The sequence below is a fragment of the Mustela lutreola genome, chromosome 14, assembly GCF_030435805.1.
Source record: "Mustela lutreola isolate mMusLut2 chromosome 14, mMusLut2.pri, whole genome shotgun sequence".
NCBI lineage: Eukaryota > Metazoa > Chordata > Mammalia > Carnivora > Mustelidae > Mustela > Mustela lutreola.
This window is the reverse complement of record NC_081303.1, coordinates 50,388,682-50,408,113: the sequence shown is the minus strand read 5'-3', so window position 1 is coordinate 50,408,113 and position 19,432 is coordinate 50,388,682. Positions and strand designations below refer to the sequence as shown.

The 19,432-nt window shown below is 49.3% G+C and overlaps 1 protein-coding gene across 18 annotated transcripts in view; it reads right to left on the bottom strand.

The window, feature by feature from the left end:
* Window positions 1-19,432, bottom strand: part of NFASC (neurofascin) — a 178,454-nt gene that overhangs the window by 72,697 nt on the left and 86,325 nt on the right. For 17 of the 18 annotated variants that reach the window (XM_059145864.1, XM_059145870.1, XM_059145875.1 and 14 more), the window contains exon 3: window positions 596-776. In XM_059145864.1, the coding sequence (XP_059001847.1) occupies window positions 596-776 (181 nt within the window). Of the gene's footprint in view, window positions 1-595; window positions 777-6,991; window positions 7,187-19,432 lie in introns of all 18 variants that reach the window. The other variant, XM_059145871.1, reaches the window with a different exon arrangement.

The following is a 19,432-nucleotide window of genomic DNA, read 5'->3' as shown; positions in this document are numbered from 1 at the left end:
CAACTTTGCCATGGGAAAGCTGAAATCAGCACCTGGTTTTCCCACAACAGTATTATAATGGAGCTCTGGTTTAAAGTTTCACTAAGCCCCTGTCTTGTGCAAAATAATTCCTTTCCCTACTGTCCCCATGCCATCCAGCCTGATTTAGACCTGCCAAGAGAGCCCAAGGGTCTAGCTCAGATATAGAAAGGCAGGTAAGTGTCCACTACACTTGGTCCTTGGAAACTCCCTGTTGACGGGCAAGTCAGGACCGCAGAGGGCCATGGGAGGGGTGTGAAGGGAAGGACTCCCAAGGGACACACAGACTTGCAGACTCCACCACCTCTGTCCCACTTAGCAGGCTCCAGGCAGCACAAGCATCAGCTCAGACACAGTTTTTGGAGGTTGTGCTATAAAATTCATCTCACATTCCCAAACACGAGCCTGCCTGCCTCCATGTTTTGGAGGGAAACCCAGCTCTGCCTCCAGAAGCTACCACTTCCCCTCTCTCCAGCCTTTTCAAAAGTTGGGCTTAACGCCCCCCTGACCTATCCCTCCCATCCAACTCTCTGCCCCAAATCAGGAGAATCAAAAGAGATGATGGAGTGGGACTCACGATCCATAGGAATCTCGATGGCCCCACTGAGGCAGAGGAGGCAGAACAGGACGGCTGCGTGGACCCAGGGCGGCGGCTGCTGCCTGGCCATCCTCAGCACGGGGCCCCGCTCCCTGCTCCCCGGCCTGCGGGGTCTTGCCGCCTCCAGCCGCTCTAACTGGGCCTCCCGGACAGAGCTCAGCTGTGGAAAGAAATACAATACCAAGTGAGTTTTTCTTGAACTTGCGGTTGGTTCTAGCAATCCTATAGGGCCTGAAGAACTCAAGGGTTTGGTCACAGATTGATGTTCTTAAATAGGTTTTCTTACAAACTTGTACAATTGACATTGTGGACCCACAGTTCTTTGTGCAGGGAAGGATGCTGGGTATTGCTGGGTGCTTAGCAGGCTCCCTGGCCTTTACCCTCTAGAGGCCAGCACAGCCCCTTCCTGTCCCCAATCAGAATGTCTCTAGACACTGCCAACTGTCCCCTAGAGGACAAAACCACTCCCAGTGGAGAATCACTGTTCTAGAAGGAAGGACAACTCTTCATGGAAAAGTCATGAAAACAAACACTGTCCCACTGGTCCAGTACCTAGAGGCTGCCATGCGCTGGGCCAGTAAGAAACACACCAGTCTCATAGCTTCTCTGAACCCTATGTGCTGTGTGGGGTTAGGTGAAAGCTGGTTGCTCAACGGGCTTTTCTTTCTTTCTTTCTTTCTTTTTTTTTAAATAAAAAATGGATTTCTGCAGACATTTTGTGCAGCAAAGGTATGGCAGTCCCTGATGCTGTCCCTTTAGAGATAATGTCAATGCTGAGACTATGACCCAGGAAAAGGGGATTCCAGTGGGTTGGTAGGATGAGCACTATTACGACAGTCCAATGTCCACATTCTCAAGCACAACAAATCATGTCTGATTAGAACGATTGTCCACATCCTCGCCAACCCCTGAGGAAGGGGTACCCTCCTACACTGTTGGTGAGAATGCAAGATGGTGCAGCCACTCTGGAAAACAGTATGGAGGTTCCTCAAGAAGTTGAGAATAGAGCTACCTTACAACCCAGCAATCGCATTACTGGGCATTTATCCTTAACATACAAATGTAGTGATCTGAAAGGGCACGTGCACCAGAATGTTTACAGCAGCAATGTCCACGATAGCCCAACTATGGAAAGAGCCTAGATGTCCATCAGCAGATGAATGGATAAAGATGTGGGATATATATATATATATATATATATATATATATATATATATATAATGCAGCCATCAAAAACTATATATATATATATATATATATATCATGCAGCCATCAAAAACTCTGAAATCTTGCCATTTGCAAGGACGTGGCTAGAACTAGAGGGTATTATACTGAGTGAAATAAGTCAGTCAGAGAAAGGCAATTATCATGTGATCTCACTGATATGGCGAATTTGAGAAACAAGATAGAGTATCATAGGGGAAGGGAGGGGAAAAATGAAACAAGATGGAACCAGAGAGGGAGACAGACCATAAGAGAGTCCTAATCTCAGGAAACAAACTGAGGGTTGTTGGAGGGGAGGGAGGTGGGAGGGATGGGTGGCTAGGGGGGTGGACATTGGGGAGGGGATGTGCTATGGTGAGTGCGGTGAACCGTGTGAGACTGATGAATCATAGACCTGTACCCCTGAAACAAATACTACATCATATGTTCATTAAAAAACAAACAAAACCCCAACTGTCCAAGGGCCCTAGAATGAGTCTTTAAGAGAGAAACCCTTTTCCCTAGCTCCTGAGAGAGAATGGCCTGTGGGAGGCGGGTGGGGGATGAATGAAACACGTTAAGGGGTTAAGAGTACACTTATCCTGACGAGCACTGAGGAGTGTATAGAACTGCTGAATCGCTATATTGCACACCTGAAACGAATAGAACCCTGTGTGTTAACTCTTCTTGAATACAGAAGAGAGTGGCCTGGGGAAGGGACTGAGATGCAGTGCTTTGAAACTGCCACGGGGTCTGAAACGTGGGTCTTCAACCTGGGTGCAGTGTGCTGTTCTGTCCTGGGGCCGAGGTTCCCACAGAATTCTTCTCTTCCCTGTACCCCACTACCATCTCCGACCTCTCCTGCCTGAGGCTGTTGGCAAAAGGAGCAGGGCTCTTGGGCTGAATCCTGGGAGACAAAGTTATCCTTCCGGAGACCTGGAGGATGAGGGACCTCCCCTGGGCCAGGACATGAGGCCAGCTAAGGGATTCGATTCCCACAGCAGCAGGTTCTTTCCTGGAAGCTGGGCCCGACAGCAGCCCCCCAGCTTCCAGCCCCACTGTCCATCCACTTGCCTTCCCACTGCTTCCACCTTGGTTCTGGTCACCGCTGTTTCATGACAGTGACCGCAACAGCTCCCTGAGTGCTCACCCCACTGCTGCTCTCACCCTTCTGACTCACTCTCCACCGTCACCAGAGCTGAATCCTTCGACGTGGCTCGGTGGTCCTCCGAGCAGAGCCCCTTCTGCAATCTCGCCTCTCATCACCCTCCCTCCGTGTTCTGCGTTCTGGCCAACACTGGTCACCTGCCAGGTCCCTTCATGCGTCCTGCTCTGTGACTTCAGCACAGATTAGCTTCTGTCTAGAACACGCTTTGAATCTGCCTTCTTGTGAGGACTTGCCAAGGATGGCTTTGTGTGTCTCCTGTCTGTACTTCTGAACGCCATTTATGGCCCCCCTCCCCACTATATAGCACTTGCCACTTGTCACTTATGTTTTAAAGATTTATTTATTTATTTATTTAGGGGAGGGAGAGAGAGATTTCGTGAGCGGGGGTGGGGAGGGGCAGAGGAAGGGGAGAGAGAGAATCTCAAGCAGACTCCTTGCTGAACATGGAGCTTGAAGCGCGGCTCAACCTCACGACCCTGAGATCATGACCTGAGCTGAGATCAAGAGTCTGATGCCTAACTGACTGAGCCACCCAGGCACCCTAGCACTTGTCATTTTGTTTTCATTGTACTCATTTCAAAAGCCACACATCTGTATCTCCTATTAAAAAAGGAAGGCTCCATAGGGAAGGCGCTTCATCTTGTTTATTCCTAGACTCTAACATGGTGCCAAAAACACAGCAGGCACTCAAAAATATGGGATGGATGGATGGGAAATGAGCAAAGAAATGGCTGACCGAATGAAATAAACCACTGGGATCACATTTTTTTTTTTTGTTTTTGCTTTTGTTTTTTTTTTTTGTTTGTTTTTTTTGAAACCTCATTCTCCCCCCAGAAAGCCAGCAGGCAGCTCAGGAGAACGCATACTTTGGACCTGGATGGCATCCTGTGGAGGCTGCCAATTAGTGGAGGAAAAGCTCCCTCCCTCCCTAGGCAGTGCACTCACGCCAGCGAATCAATCAGACGGAAGAGACTCAGGAGAGTAGAAATCACCCAAGGAGGAAAAGCTCCTGGCTGGACAGTATCACAGGAGGCCTTTGGTTGTTCCTCCTAAAACCTTCTAAGATGCTTGACATGGGCTGAGCAAGAGTCTGCTGACTCCTCTCCTTGGACCCGACAGCTCCCAAGACCAGACTCGGGTGATCCAGCTGACCACCTGAGTGCTGTGAGAACTAACACGGGGTGCGGCTCAGCATTTCTGCAGAGAGGACAGTGCGGATGGGATGGCGCCAGTCTTGGCTTCGTGACCGCCATGTTTTGTTCAGGAGCTGCCAAGCAGTAGGAAGTGATGGGCAAGAGAAGGATATCTTGTTCTGGGAATCCTCATGGGAATAGGAAGCCCAAAGCTATTCATTAACTAGAAACACACAGGCAGGGGGAAAAAGCCCCATTACTTGGGATGCTTTCAACTCACAATTTAAAAACACGGTAGAGAATGCACACAGAGATAATCAGGTCTAGCTGTTTGACAATTCTCTCTCTCTCTTCTCTCTAGAACCCAATTTTTCCAATAAAATATATTTTTTAAAGGATTTCATTTATTTATTTGAACAGAAAGAGAAAGCATAAGCAGGGGGAGCAGCGGAGGAAGAGGGAGAAGCAGGCTCTCTGCGGGGCAAGGAGCCTGATATGGGGCACAATCTCAGGATAAAATCTTGAAAGACAAAGATAACTGAAAGACCATTTAGCTTTATGCAATCCCCTTGCTTTTCAAATGAGGAAACAAGAGCCCAGAAAGGGGAAGTGATTTGTTCAAGGCCACCCAGCTGGTTAGTGGCAAAGCCAGGAAAAGAACCCAGATCTCCTGACTCCTCATCCACTTCCCCTGTCTTTCCATACGCAGGTAAGTTCCAGAGTAGAATTGCTATTTAAAAAAGAAATGTAAATACCTTCCTTAAAAAATTAAACAGAATTATCATATGACCCCATATTTCTACTTCTAGATATATGCCTCCAAAGAATTCAACAGCAAGGCTCAAGTACATGCGCATACATGTTCACTGCAGCAACATTTGCAACAGCCAGAAGGTGGAAACAGCCCAAATGTCCATCAGAAGATGAATAAATAAGCAATATGGCAGTTTGTATGTTCCGTGAAATATTATCTGGCCATGGAAGATAATGACGTACACACGTGTTGTGATGGCTATGAAGCCCGAGAAGGTTATGCTTGATGAGAGCAGCAAGACACAAAGGGTCACATATGGAATGATCTCTTATATTCAAGGTCCATAACAGGTAAATCCATATGGACAGAACACAGATTGGTGCTTACCAGAGACGGGGGGAGGGGGCGAATGGGGAGCGATGGCTTAATGGGTATGGGGTTTCCTTTTGGGGTGTTGATAATGTTGGGGTGAGAGAGGGACTGCACTGGTATCATAAGCAATAGTCGATTGAGGTGCGGTCGCACACACTGTGAAAGGGCTGAATGACAGTGAAGTATTCACTACACACTGGCTGACTGTATGATATGTCGATTTCACCTCCATACCAAAGAGATGGAAGCGCTGGTGTCTGGAATGTGCTCATGAAGATAAAACAGCAGAGGATGAGGAGGGCGGGTTATTCCGCATGGGGATATAGGCACCCTCAGCTCCCCGAGCCCAGTCTATTCAGCCTGGAAGACAGGTACATGGCTGGCAATCCTTCCAGTACATTCTGTAGGACCTTCCACCCACATCTGAGGAAGGGGAGTGTCAACCGGTGTCAGGGCATGGGGGTTCTAGTCCTGACTTCAAAGAACGCAAGCAGAGTGAGGAAGGAGATGCCCCGCCTGAAGGTACCCCTACACCACCAGGCTTACAGTTCCCGTACCCTGATAGCCAGATGGAAAAGGCCAAGGGCAGGGATGTCTAACTGAAAGCAGTTAAATGCATACTTCTTTTTTTTTTTTTTTAAGATTTTATTTATTTGACAGGGAGAGAGATATCACAAGTAGGCAGAGAGGCAGGCAGAGAGAAAAAGGGAAGCAGGCTCCTTGCTGAGCAGAGAGCCTGATGTGGGGCTCAATCCCAGGACCCCAGGATCACAACCTGAGCCGAAGGCAGTGGCTTTACCCACTGAGCCACCCAGGCACCCCTAAATGCATACTTCTAACCAAGTCTTTCTTCTTACAGTATCTTGTCATTTGGCCCAGTCACATAACATCTCAGGTTCCTCTCCTGCTAGGAGTAGAGAAGTACATCATCCAGACAGGGTGTGTGTGTGTGGGGGACAGGTGGATGGGGGGAATGCCATCTGACTACAGAGCATCCTGGGGAGGATTAAGGAAAATCCCACATCCTGTGAGAGGGCAGATGGGGGCTGCTGAAGAGGGACCATGGTGACTGTCTAGGAATGGTGGGAGAGGGTGTGGAATTTTTCTGTTCAGCTCCACAAGGGCAAAAAGAGAACCAATGGGAGACAGTTCCAGAGAGGTAGCTGCTTCTCTGAGATGTATGGAAGAATGATCTAATAAATAAAGCCACTTTACAATACTGTCCATGATGATAAGGACTCTACCCGCACACTTACCAGTATGATGTGTGTGAAAGATCCTTTTCTAGCAAATCGAACAGGTTAAGTGGTAGATTGTAAGGATGTACATTAAATGGGGGGCTATTGCAGGGGGGAGAGTGAGGAAAAGAACAAAAATAAATAAAACCAGGGGCGCCTGGGTGGCTCAGTGGGTTAAAGCCTCTGCCTTCGGCTCAGGTCATGATCCCAGGGTCCTAGGATCAAGCCCTGCATCGCATCGGGCTCTCTGCTCGGCGGGGAGCCTGCTTCCTCCTCTCTCTCTGCCTGCCTCTCTGCCTAGTTGTGATTTCTGTCTGTCAAATAAATAAAATATTAAAAATAAATAAATAAATAAAACCAGAAGAAAAATGTTGTGTGGACTGATGGCGCACTACGAACTGGGTAAGAGGACGGACTCGAGTCCTGTGCATCTGAAGTCCTCCCCCGACCCCGTAGACCCCGTAGACCCCGTGTGAAAAGAGAAGAAAAAAGAGAGAATAGAGTCACCTGTACACGTAATGTTCTGCTGTGTGAAATACTGAGCTCACTGTTCTATAAAGAATCCAGACAGCATTTGGTCAGGGGCTGTGATGACAATGTACGCACAGGAAGGAAACTGGATGCTTTTGAGAATTTCCTGGGTGCTACTTAAACACACAGATCCCTGGGGCCTCAGACTTCTAGGCAGCAGCCAAACCAGACCTGCAGAGTGAAAAAAAGCTTTTTGGAATCTGAATGCCCTTAGAGCCTCTATTATTGTATCCAGAGACGCTCCATTCACATATGCAACCTCTCTGAACGGAAGCTTTCAAGTTTCCTAAACTCTAAATTTGCAAGTCTTGTGGAAGATTAGGACTCAAAATATCTAGGATGGGGACCGGGACAGGTATGTGAGTTGGGTGATGGTCAGCCATCATGGGGACCGCTGGACATGCCAGCCTCCCTCGGTCAAGTTCAAGAGCGTGGACTGTGTGGGTCTGAAGCTGCCCCCCACTTACAAGGTGGGGAGCATGGGCAAGTACTGAACCCTCGGAGCTCTGTACGTCTCGTCTGAAAAATGCACAGGGTCATATTCCAGAGGGCTTCTGGGATGACTTAACACACAGCTCCTACACAGAGCATGTGGCAAAGGGTGGGGCACAAAGTAAACCTCGGCAGATGCTAGCTGCCGCCACTGAGCGGGGTTCGAGCTCACGGGGATGAAGGAAGCATCCTGGTGACACCCAGAGGTTATTGGTAATAGTCACTCCACATCAGTCTGTGTTCCTATTTTTCCTTCTCTCTGCATTCCGGTTTGCTTTCTTTCCCCAGGCTGGGAGGCCCCCAGTGTTGGTACCACAAGCTGTCCCTGGCAGACGGAGGAGAAGCCCACGGCTCCAGCAAGCTGTCCTCATGGGGAGCCCCCCACACTCCCACAGCCCTGCTCTGGGGGGGCTGCGCCGGTGGTCACAACACATCTGTGATGATGGAAGGAAAGACCGGCAGTGCTGGAACATGGCTCCGCGAGCAGAGCCCCCCAGGGACTTGTGGGCGGTGGGCAGCGAGCGGACCGCTCACTCGTTTCACAGACCTGGCAGCAGGGACCCAAGTTCAGGAGACCAGGTTTCTCTGCTGTCGTGGAGCCTTCTTTCCAGTGGGGAAGGTGGGACATAAATGCTGAACAAAAACAAACTCGGGGGGCGCCTGGGTGGCTCAGTGGGTCAAGCCTCTGCCTTTGGCTCAGGTCATGATCTCATGGTCGTGGGATGGAACCCCGCATCGGGCTCTCTGCTCAGCAGGGAGCCTGCCCCCCCCCCACCCCTGTCTGCCTCTCTGCCTACTTGTGTTCTCTCTCTCTCTGTCAAATAAATAAATAAAATCTTAAAAAAAAAAAAAAAAAAAACCAAAATCTCGGTAGCAATAAGCACAATGAAGAAAACCATGACCCGGCCTGACACGGGTGCTGAGAGCAGCCTTACCCTTGATCCCTGCAACATGGGAGCGACCGAGATGTCCTCCGTCCCTAGCAGGTGAACGGATACACAATGTGGGGTCTGTCCACACAGCGGATTATTGTTCAGCACTAGGAAGAAATGAACCACCAAGCCGTGGAAAGACACGGAGGAAACGTAAGTGCCTATCACAGAGTTAAGGAAGCCGGTCTGGAGACGCCACGTACTGATGATTCCAGTCCAGGGACATCCTGGAAAAGGCAAAACTCTGGGGATGGGAAACAGATCAGTGGTGGCCAGGGGGTCGGGGCGGTAGAACAGGTGCAGCACAGAGGACTTTTAGGGCAGGGAAACTCCATAGGAGACCGCAATGGTGGACCCATGTCATTACATGTGAGTCCAAACCCACAGAATGGACAACGCCCGGAGTGAGCCCTTGTGTTAACCACAGACTGCGGAGGACGATGACGTGTCTGTGTCGCATCGTCAGTTGTAACAAATGCACCTCTCTGGCGAGGGTGGGGCGGGGATGGTGGGAGAGGCCGTGCGTGTGTGGGGCTGAGGGTATACAGGAAATCTCTGTACTTTCCACTTAATTTTGCTATGAATATGTAAGTGCTTTCTAAAAAAATAAGGTCTATTAATAAAAAGGAAAAGAAAAGAAACCACAATAGGGTGATGAGGCAAAAGGAAGTGAATGGTCAAGGCCTCTGTGAGAAGGTGACATTTGACCACGATCTAAATGGCAGACAGGAGCCAACTTCATGAAGACAGGTCAGAAAGACATCCCAGGCCAGGGGAACCACGTGTGCAAAGACCCTGTGGCAGGAAGCAGAGGGGTAGGTACAAGGACCTGAAAGAAACCGGCATGGCTGGAGCCTGGAGGGCACCTGGGGAAGAATGGAGTTCAGTCTCGCAGGCACATACTCACAGAGTGCGCTGAAGGCTGGAGCAGGGAGTTTAAATTCTGTCCCAAGCACTTTAGGAGGTTACTGCAGAGTTCTGCATGGTGGGGTGTCTGATGAGATTTGTTCACAAAACCCACCCCGGTTGCTCTGTGGAGGGTGGCAGGTAGACAGGCAATGGTGGAAGCAGAAAGACCCTCTAGAAGGCTCTGGAGCCTCTGGGGACCTTCTCCGAGGGGGGAGGAGTTTGGTCTGGGTTTTGCCTAAGGTTTTAGTCGAAGAAAGGATTCTCTTAGTACAAGAAAGCACTAAAAATCCTGGTATGAATGTCTGACTCTCCAAATGCAGAAGGCCCGCCTCACAGCAGGAGCACACGGCACCAGAGCCAGCGCGCCAGCCAGGAAGAGCGCGCCCGGCCTGGGCTGAAGTGCTGGACCTGGAGACTGTCTGGCTTCCTGGCGCTAGCAGTTATGCCTTGACGACTGGGGCGCCCTCCAGGCCCAGAGGACTTCTCAGGACTGTTTCACGATCCCTGATCCTTAGTACCCAGGTGGGCGGCAATGAGTGAGTGTCTCCACGTATCATGGGAGGCTAATCGAATCCTGCAGAAGACAGAGGGAAGATGTGGGAAGACGTGATTCTTTTTTTTTTTTTTTAAAGAGTACCTTTTTTTTTTTTTTTAAGATTTTATTTATTTACTTGACAGAAGCAGAGAGATCACAAGTAGGCAGAGAGGCAGGTAGAGGGGGGGGTGGGAAGCAGGTTCCCTGCTGAGCAGAGAGCCCGATATGGGGCTCGATCCCAGGACCCCGAGATCATGACCGAAGCCGAAGGCAGAAGCTTAACCCACTGAGCCACCCAGGTGCCTGGAAGATGTGATTCTTCATGCCACTGCTTGTGTCGCTGACGGAGCATGTCCTGAAGCAAGCCCTAACTGTGGGTTTTTAAAATTGCATATGTTTACAGTAAATATTCCCTTTACCAGCCGCTTGGAAGCAAGTTTTCATCACTAGCAACTGACTGTACTGCCGATCAGAAATGCCCCTGGAATGTTGGTTGAAAGCATAAGCTTCCCATGGCCTCCACTTTCTGTGTAAAAAGTGTCCTTCCTTCCTCCTGCCTGCCTCTGCGGGACCCAGCCCCGCCCTTCCACAGAAACCTGCCCTCGACCACCAAATATCTGCTTAGCCTTCTCCTCAATTTCTGAATTCTTCTCAGATGGCTCCAGGCCTCAGCAGAGAAACACCTTCAAGTTTTCCTCATACAAAACCAAAAGAATCTTCTCTGGATCCCAAACCTTCCCCATATACACCTGAATTTTCTCCACCTCCGTCTCGTTTCATGCACGTTTCTCTGTTTAAAGAGTGGGCTATGGCTTCTGCCTTTACTTGCTGGGTTCTCTTTCACTCCTCCAGCCAGACCCTGGAACTCTCTCTCCAGGCCTCCCATTGGCCTCTCCATGGCCGACTCTAGAGTGCTCAGTCTTTATCTTGCGAGACCTCCTGGAGGCATCGGCAACTGTTCAATGGGCTGACCATCCTGCCTCGCCTTCTTCCTCCTTGGCCTCTGAAACACCATTCCAGAGTCCTCTTCTCTCTGGCCCTGCCAGCCTCCAAGGCGGCACTGATCACACTGCTAGATCCTTTCCTTCTGCCTGATGTTCTCTGTGTCTCCACTGGGGTTCTGTCCTTCTATCTCCATTCTCTGTCTTTGTTGGTGGCACCCAGCTGAGTCACCCAGCCAAACACCTGGGAATCACTCTGAAACTCCAGTTCTTCTCATACCTCACACCAAGCACCGAGACCCTCCTGTGTCTCGCTTCCCCACACGCACACCCTCTTACCTTTGATACACGTCATGTCTCATGGACTATTGCAATGACCTCCCAGCTGGTCTCTGTGTCGCTAGCACAGTGATTTTTCTAAACCCCTGCCTCATCCTCTCAGTGCTATTTCCATGTCACCCCCATCGGTCCATACGATCAGGTCCAAATTCCCAAGTGCAGCAAGGATCTGGGATGTCAGGCTGCTGCAGGGCTCTCAGACCCCACCCCAATACTGAAGTTTCCCCAACTAAGCGCTGTGCCATTTTCCAAGCATGCCACACATTTACAGCCCCCACACTCTACCTGTGCCATCCTCCGTTCCCAGAAAGGCCTTCTCTTCCTGTCACGTGATTAATTCCTACTCAGCCTGCAACATCCTGCCTCTCAAGCATCTTTTGCTTTGTGGCTAATTTGTTGTGCCTCCGGCCCTCAACGCACTTGCCGCCCCCAGCAAAGCCTAGAATGCCTGTCTCTATTCTCCCTTACACCGGCTTCTCTGGGGCACCTAGCACACTGGTAAAACTGTAAGTTAAAATAAGGGTTGGAGACCTTTTCTGTGAAGGTCTAGATCGTAAGTGTTTTAGGTTTTGTGAGAGCTTTGCAAGACATACAGTCTCTGTCACAATTACTGGACTTTACTACTTTAGTGAAAGAGCACCGAGGACAATAAGTGAGCGAATGGGCATAGCTCTGTCCCAATAAAACTTTATTTACAAAAATAGGCAATAGGCTGTGTTTGTAGGAATTGGCCTGAGGGCCACAATCTGCTTGCCACTGGCTTAATCTTTCTCCCCCACTTCTTTTTTTTTTTTATTCTGAAAGAGAGAGAGAGTGTATGTGCACACGCATGAGGGGGTGAGAGGGGCAGAGGGCAGGGAGAGAGCATCTTAAGCAGGCTCCACGCTCAGCACGGGGCTCGATCTCACAACCCCGAGATCATGCTTGAGCTGAAATAAGAGTTGGACACTTAACAAACTGAGCCGCCCAGGCGCCCCTGGAATTCTTGAGGCTGAGACCATGCCTGGGTCATTCTTGTGTCCCAGTGCCTGGCATCCCACCTAGTAGGGAGTATTTATGGGATGGAAGAGCCAAGTAAAAGCCTCAATCCTGCCACTTATTTTTTGTAAATTACTTGTTTCCCAAGCCCTTTTAAAAATTTCAAAAATGGAAATAAATACTCCTGTTTCTGGTGGTTTTTGCTGGAGAATCAAATGGATGAAGCATAACAAAGTGAACCACAGCACCAATTAAGCTGCTTTTATATTCTTACTGTGTTCTTTCCTGGCGACCTCAAATGACTCTGCTCTGCACAACTTTTCTTTTCTTTTCAAAGATTGATTGATTGATTGATTGATTGATTTAGAGAAAACACTGGTAGGAAGGGCAGAGGGAGAGAGACTCTCAAGCAGACTCTGCTCTGAGCACGGAGTCCGGAGCCCGGTGCAGGGCTCGATCTCACCACCCTGAGATCATGACCTGAGCTGAAACGAAGAGTCGAATGCCTAACTTACTGTGCCATCCAGGTGCTCCAAGACTTTTCTTTGAACCTTGGGTAAACCTAAGTTCAAGAGAGGGCCTGTGACCTGCCCATCATTCTGCCCATCACGTGGCTGGTGTGGGCTTAGCTGCAGGCCACTCTCTGCCCTACAGCCTCCTCCTGCTCCAGCAGGAAACCCCCAGGCTGAGGGTCCTCATACCACACCTCCCCTCCCTGTCACTGTGCTCATCTTTTCCCTGATTCCAGATGCCACACACAGCATCAGAGAGCATGTATGCAACAGATAGACGGCTTCCCAGTATCCAAGGACCCCTGACCTGGGAGGATATTTTCTGAGTTAGAATCATCAGAAGCTGACGAATGATGGGTAGCGGGCAGTGAGAAGAAGGACGGCATCAAGGTTTCTAGGTTGGAAAACTGGATTTGGGTGATGCTAATGATTGGTATCAAAAATCAGAAAGGAAATGAATCCATTAGGGTTGGAGCAGAGGGAGGGCAGGAGCTGTTACGCGAGTTATGTCCAGTGTGATACCTCAGAGCCCTGAGCAGAGCAGTCCTGCAGGTACGTGGAGGCTGTGCTCCTGAATGAACAATGCCTAGGGATATGCTGACACATTAGTACTGGGAGGCCACGTGCCAGCAATTAGTTCTCAGAATAAATAGCGAAAGGACTAGAATAGTACTACGAAAACCAACTAAGGAATACATTCACACATCACTGCCACAGGATATTGTGAGGGAACAGAGAGATAATAAAAGCCCAACAGAGCCCACATAAAACTCCACCATTCTGCATTAGATGAAACAAAACAAAACAAAACAAAACAGAATCAGTAAGGCTTATTACTATAACCATCTGAAGCAACCTGCTCAGAAACCAGAGGACAGCTGAAAGACAAGAGAAAATAAAGGCACTTCAAAATAAGCAGGGGGGCAGGGCCCGGTGTGTGGGAGCTGAAGAGCTCCAAGGGGTCCCACCCTGGGCCGGAGGGCTCTCGCAGACAGGCAAGCACCCCTCTTAGCTGGAACCCAGGACTCAGAGCTAAGGTATTTCTCAGCGAATTTGCTGCACTCTCTCTTTCTCTAAAGTAAATAAATCTAAAAAGAAATTCTGTGGCTTGGGTTCCCACCGTAATAACCATACACTCACTCTCTGTTTTCTTTCTTGAAGAAGGACAAAGAGCCAGGGTATGCTGTGCCTGTGATCATCCTCTCCCATATCTGTCCGCGCAGAGGAAGTGGTGGCAGAGCTGGCCTACACTCTGTGGGCAGGACTCAAGCCCTGGTGATCCAGCTCCTGCCCCGTGCAGCCTCTCCTCCAGCAGGACCCCGGCCAGCACTAGGCCCCCTGCCGCTCCCCAAACAGGCCAAGTGCCTTCTGTACCTTCGGCCACCTTTGCTCCTGCTTTGCCTAGGCCAGTAATGCTATTCCCTTACTTCTCTCTGGTGCAGATTCCCTTCTTCACCAAGGCCCTGAGCGGTGACCCCCGTCTCCCACCCCAACACTGACCCTGCTTTCCCACTAAGATTAGGCTGCCTTTTTCTCATATTCCCCATCATGCCACCCAACTCTGTTCCAGCAGTCATTTCCTGCCCATGGATTCCCATGCCCATCTCCTGCACCAAACTCTGAACTCCTTGAGCTCAGAGTCCATGTCTTGCCTCCCTCTGTAGAAAGAAGGTACAAATCATATATGTGGGATGAGTAAACAGCCATCTGATCAGATACTTCCTCTTATTGGGAGATATTTACTCACCAACCAGTCAGTATACTCTAAATCCTTGGTTAATATCACATACAACAAAGCCATTGTCATAGCATAAGCCTGAGTCCTGAAAACAACAGCAATAACCAAAAAGGAACACCTATCCAGCATCTTCTCAGCAGACACTCTCATCTCTCTTTTTCTGAAATCCTCACCCCAATGCCTTTCTCAGAGCTTTCTGTCTGATCTGTCGGGGTACTGTTTTCTCTATCCCACAGACAGGTCTCAGTATGCAGGGACTCAGCTGCGCCAGGCAGTAGTCCTAGAACTGCTATCCCCTCCATTCCCAGCCTGCCGACTCCCGGATCCAGGGGCTTCGGTGTAGCTGTCCTGGGTTTTGAAGTCTACCTGCGGCTCAGTGTAGCTGTCCTGGGTTCTGAAGTCCACCTGCCGCACGGGGAAGGCCCTGGGTCCTACAGGGAACTGTCCACCCCATCCCCCTCCTGCACTCTGACCCCCCCCCCCCCCGACCACCTCCCTTCCATCTCTCTCATGCCAAGGAATAAACGATGCAACAGATGGTGACCCGAGCCTGCTCCACTCCCTCTCCTCACAGGCATTTGAAGGCCAGGGGGTGGGTTTCCTGGGAAACTGGAAATGCCCCCTACTGAGGATCATCAGCCTGTCCCAAAGAGACAGAGTGCCAAGCAAGGAGGAGAAAGACAGAAGGATCTCTGAAAAAGACAAGCGTAGAGGGGAGAGCCGCAGGGAGGAGTCCTTGGCTTTCTCTTCTGGGTGCACTTGCCAAAAGATTACATCTCCCCACATCCCCCTCCTCACCCCCATGGAATGACCGCATGTCTCAGCATCTTTAAGAAGGTGTCTGCCCACACAATGCACCCACGTCCCACTCTAAAGGGCTGTCTGTAACTACACCAAACCCTCTGGGTCACCGGGGCTTGACAGCCTAAGAAATCACTCACCAGCCTGCTTCTAGACGCTGGCCTCTCCCCATGCCCAGGAGGAGAGAGACCCAATTTCCTTGTCTGCGTGGGGGTTGAACCAGTTGTCTTGTAGGATTTCTCCAACAGATAAGGAAACCCAGTATATGGGATTGACTCCCCCTCTTCCCCCACCTCCCTTCTCAGGGTTGGAGGGGGGTGGTCTCCATCTGTTCAGTGGCTGTTACAGCCTTGGCTCCCTTTCATTGTCACAGGGAGAGAACTGGGAGGAGTAAAGGGCTGTGTTTAACCGTTGACAGTGATCCACTTGGTGGTAGTGGCAGGCAGGGGAACCTAGCAGACCCAACCCCTCCTCCTCTTGCCTCAGCTAAGTTCACAGAGGCCGCAGGACTCAGCAGGAGTGGGGGATGGGGGACCAACAGTATCAGGTGGCCCTTGATTCCCGCCTGGGGAGGGAGACAAGGGGGACACCTGGCTTTCAGATTAGGGATTTGGCTGAAAACAGCTGCTTCCTGCTCAACACTCAGAACTAATCTATAGGTTGAAACCTGAACCACTTGGCTATTTTTTAAGCTGGGGGCGAGGGAGGGAGAGAATGGGAGAGAAGAAAGGGGGAAGAGGGCCTTCCCTCAAGGTGACCACCATGAATATCTAGTAAATATCCAGTTTTCACACCAGGTTCTATAGGGGCACAAAGCACTTACAGGGTACTCTGATGTTCATAAGGCACCAGGCAGGCTGGGGCCCCAGAAGAAGGCTGCACCAACCAAGAGAGTGTAGCCCCTCCAGGGGGGCAGGGTGGTGTTCCCGTTGGACTGCCACGGCATAAGTGGTTGGGTCACCAAGGCAATGGAGCTTGGACACGGAGGGCTGCAGTGATTCTCTTCCCTAACTGCACTGTGAGGGTCTACCACACAGCTTTTAGCCATCTCCTTGTCGAAGACCTTTTTAGGTTGTCCTTCCTTATTTTTTCTCCATTACAGCAATGCCACAATGAACATCCTTATACATACAGCCTGATACGTGGAGGAAGTGGGGTTGCTGTATCATCTCGTCTCTCCATCATCTCATCAGGTCAGCTGGAGCCTGGCACCTCTTAGCCTGGCCTGGCAGGGAAGGCCAAAATGTACAGGTGGTCTGGTCCATAACCTGGTCCTGCCGACAGCTCCCACATGGGCCAGCGGTTTGCTGGCCACACGGGGAAGGACATGGCTTATGCTAGAATCCAGCCAGCTTTCTGAAGTTCTTTGGGGCTGTGCATTTTCTCCCCCTATTATTATTGTTTATTAATTCATCCTCCAGGAGGCAAGACTAGGAGACACATGTGGAATGGGAGAGGCTCTCCAATGTGAGTGTAGCTGAGGACTAGCTGGGCGAACAGGCTGGGCAGGGACTGACTTAAATAAGATTTGTGGCTCTTTGTGACTTTCCGTGTCTCAGGCTCCACTCACTGGCCCTGCTTGTGGTTAACTGAGCTCTGGCCAGTCTCCTTCCATATACAGATCAGCAGGTAAAGCAGACTGTAAAGGAAACAGACGTTTACATGTGTGGACTGCCCCCACCTCGGAGCCATCAGAATAAACCAAACTGATGCCAGGAAAGGTGGCTTGGGAGGATGCACAGGGAACAACCCCCTTAGGCAGGAATTCTAGCACCTCCAGGATGGAGAAAAGAACTCCCCTCTCTCTACAATTCAGCGACCTAGCTTCTCACTGTTTGGCTCCCCATCTTCTACCCTCAGGGAGAAAGTTTCACAGCAATTAGGCGCACATCTTTCTTCACAGCTGGAGAGAGAGGGTTGTGAGTCCCCCACCCCCTCGCTAAGGGGGTGGGGAAGACATCTAGGGTAGCAGCAGCTGTCTCCCTGGGGCCTGTCATGACAGGGAAGTGGCTGGAGGGGAAGTGATCATAATCCTACACGACAGGTCTCCAAGGGTGGGGTCCAAGATTTGGGCAAGAAGGAGGGATCTGGGAGGGAAAAAAGATGGACACTGAGGATAGAGGGCCAGAAAGAAAGGCTTGCCTTTAATATGAAAAGACCTAGGGTCTTTCAGAAGGTGACACGCAGTGATCCCATGACCCAAAAACGCCACTCCTCGGTAGGTACCAAAGAGAACAGAAGACATGTCCACAGGAAAATCGGCACAGGAATGCTCAAGGCAGCATAATGACAATCGCCAGAAAGTGGAATGACTCAAAAGTCCATCACCTGATGGATGAATAAATAAAATGTGGTAGGTCTGTCCAACACCAACCTGCTCAGCCATGAAGGGGAGCGAGGTGTGGAGTCACACTAAAACACGGCCGCACGATGAATACCTCACGAGAAGTGAGAGAAGCCAGTCACAAAGATCACGGATTGCATCGTCCCACTAATATAAAATGTGCAGAGAAGGTATATCTATAGAGGTAGAAAGTAGATCCGCGTTGTCTATGGCTAGAGGAAGATCACAGCGGCGGGGGGGGACCCCTAATGGGTATGGAGTTTTACGGGGCTGAAGGGCAAATTCTATGAAAATGTTCTGAAATTAATTCAAAAAGGAAAGTGAATGGTAAAATTTACAAAAGTGGTTTCCAATGTTGAAAGGAACTTAATGAACTAAGTTTCTCTCTCTCTCTCTCTTTTTTTTTTTAAGAGTTATTCATTTTTGAGAGAGAGAGCATGCATGCCCCCTCCAAGTGGGGAGAGGCTTTCCTTTCCTTTCTTCTCTTCCCTTTTCTTTTCTTTGCTTTTCTTTCTCCCTCCTTCCTTCCTTTAAAAGATTTATTTACCTATTTTTGAACTAAGTTTCTTTTTTTTTTCTTCTATCTTTTTTTTTTTTTAAATTTTTTATTTTTTATAAACATATATTTTTATCCCCAGGGGTACAGGTCTGTGAATCACCAGGTTTACACACTTCACAGCACTCACCAAATCACATACCCTCCCCAATGTCCATAATCCCACCCCCTTCGCCCAAACCCCCTCCCCCCGGCAACCCTCAGTTTGTTTTGTGAGATTAAGAGTCACTTATGGTTTGTCTCCCTCCCAATCCCATCTTGTTTCATTTATTCTTCTTCTACCCACTTAAGCCTCCATGTTGCATCACCACTTCCTCATATCAGGGAGATCATATGATAGTTGTCTTTCTCTGCTTGACTTATTTCGCTAAGCATGATACGCTCTAGTTCCATCCATGTTGTTGCAAATGGCAAGATTTCATTTCTTTTGATGGCTGCATAGTATTCCATTGTGTATATATACCACATCTTCTTGATCCATTCATCTGTTGATGGACATCTAGGTTCTTTCCATAGTTTGGCTATTGTGGACATTGCTGCTATAAACATTCGGGTGCATGTGCCCCTTTGGATCACTACATTTGTATCTTTAGGGTAAATACCCAAGAGTGCAATTGCTGGGTCATAGGGCAGTTCTATTTTCAACATTTTGAGGAACCTCCATGCTGTTTTCCAGAGTGGCTGCACCAGCTTGCATTCCCACCAACAGTGTAGGAGGGTTCCCCTTTCTCCGCATCCTCGCCAGCATCTGTCATTTCCTGACTTGTTGATTTTAGCCATTCTGACTGGTGTGAGGTGATATCTCATTGTGGTTTTGATTTGTATTTCCCTGATGCCGAGTGATATGGAGCACTTTTTCATGTGTCTGTTCGCCATCTGGATGTCTTCTTTGCAGAAATGTCTGTTCATGTCCTCTGCCCATTTCTTGATTGGATTATTTGTTCTTTGGGTGTTGAGTTTGCTAAGTTCTTTATAGATTCTGGACACTAGTCCTTTATCTGATATGTCGTTTGCAAATATCTTCTCCCATTCTGTCAGTTGTCTTTTGATTTTGTTAACTGTTTCCTTTGCTGTGCAAAAGCTTTTGATCTTGATGAAATCCCAGTAGTTCATTTTTTCCCTTGCTTCCCTTGCCTTTTGCGTTGTTCCTAGGAAGATGTTGCTGCGGCAGAGGTCGAAGAGGTTGCTGCCCGTGTTCTCCTCAAGCATTTTGATGGATTCCTTTCGTACATTTGAACTAAGTTTCTTAATGGGATCTAACAAACGCTTGTTAAAATTTGAAAACTATAAAATTTGTCAGTTGAAAAGTTTAAGGAAGAATTCAGTTTGAGGACTTGGAA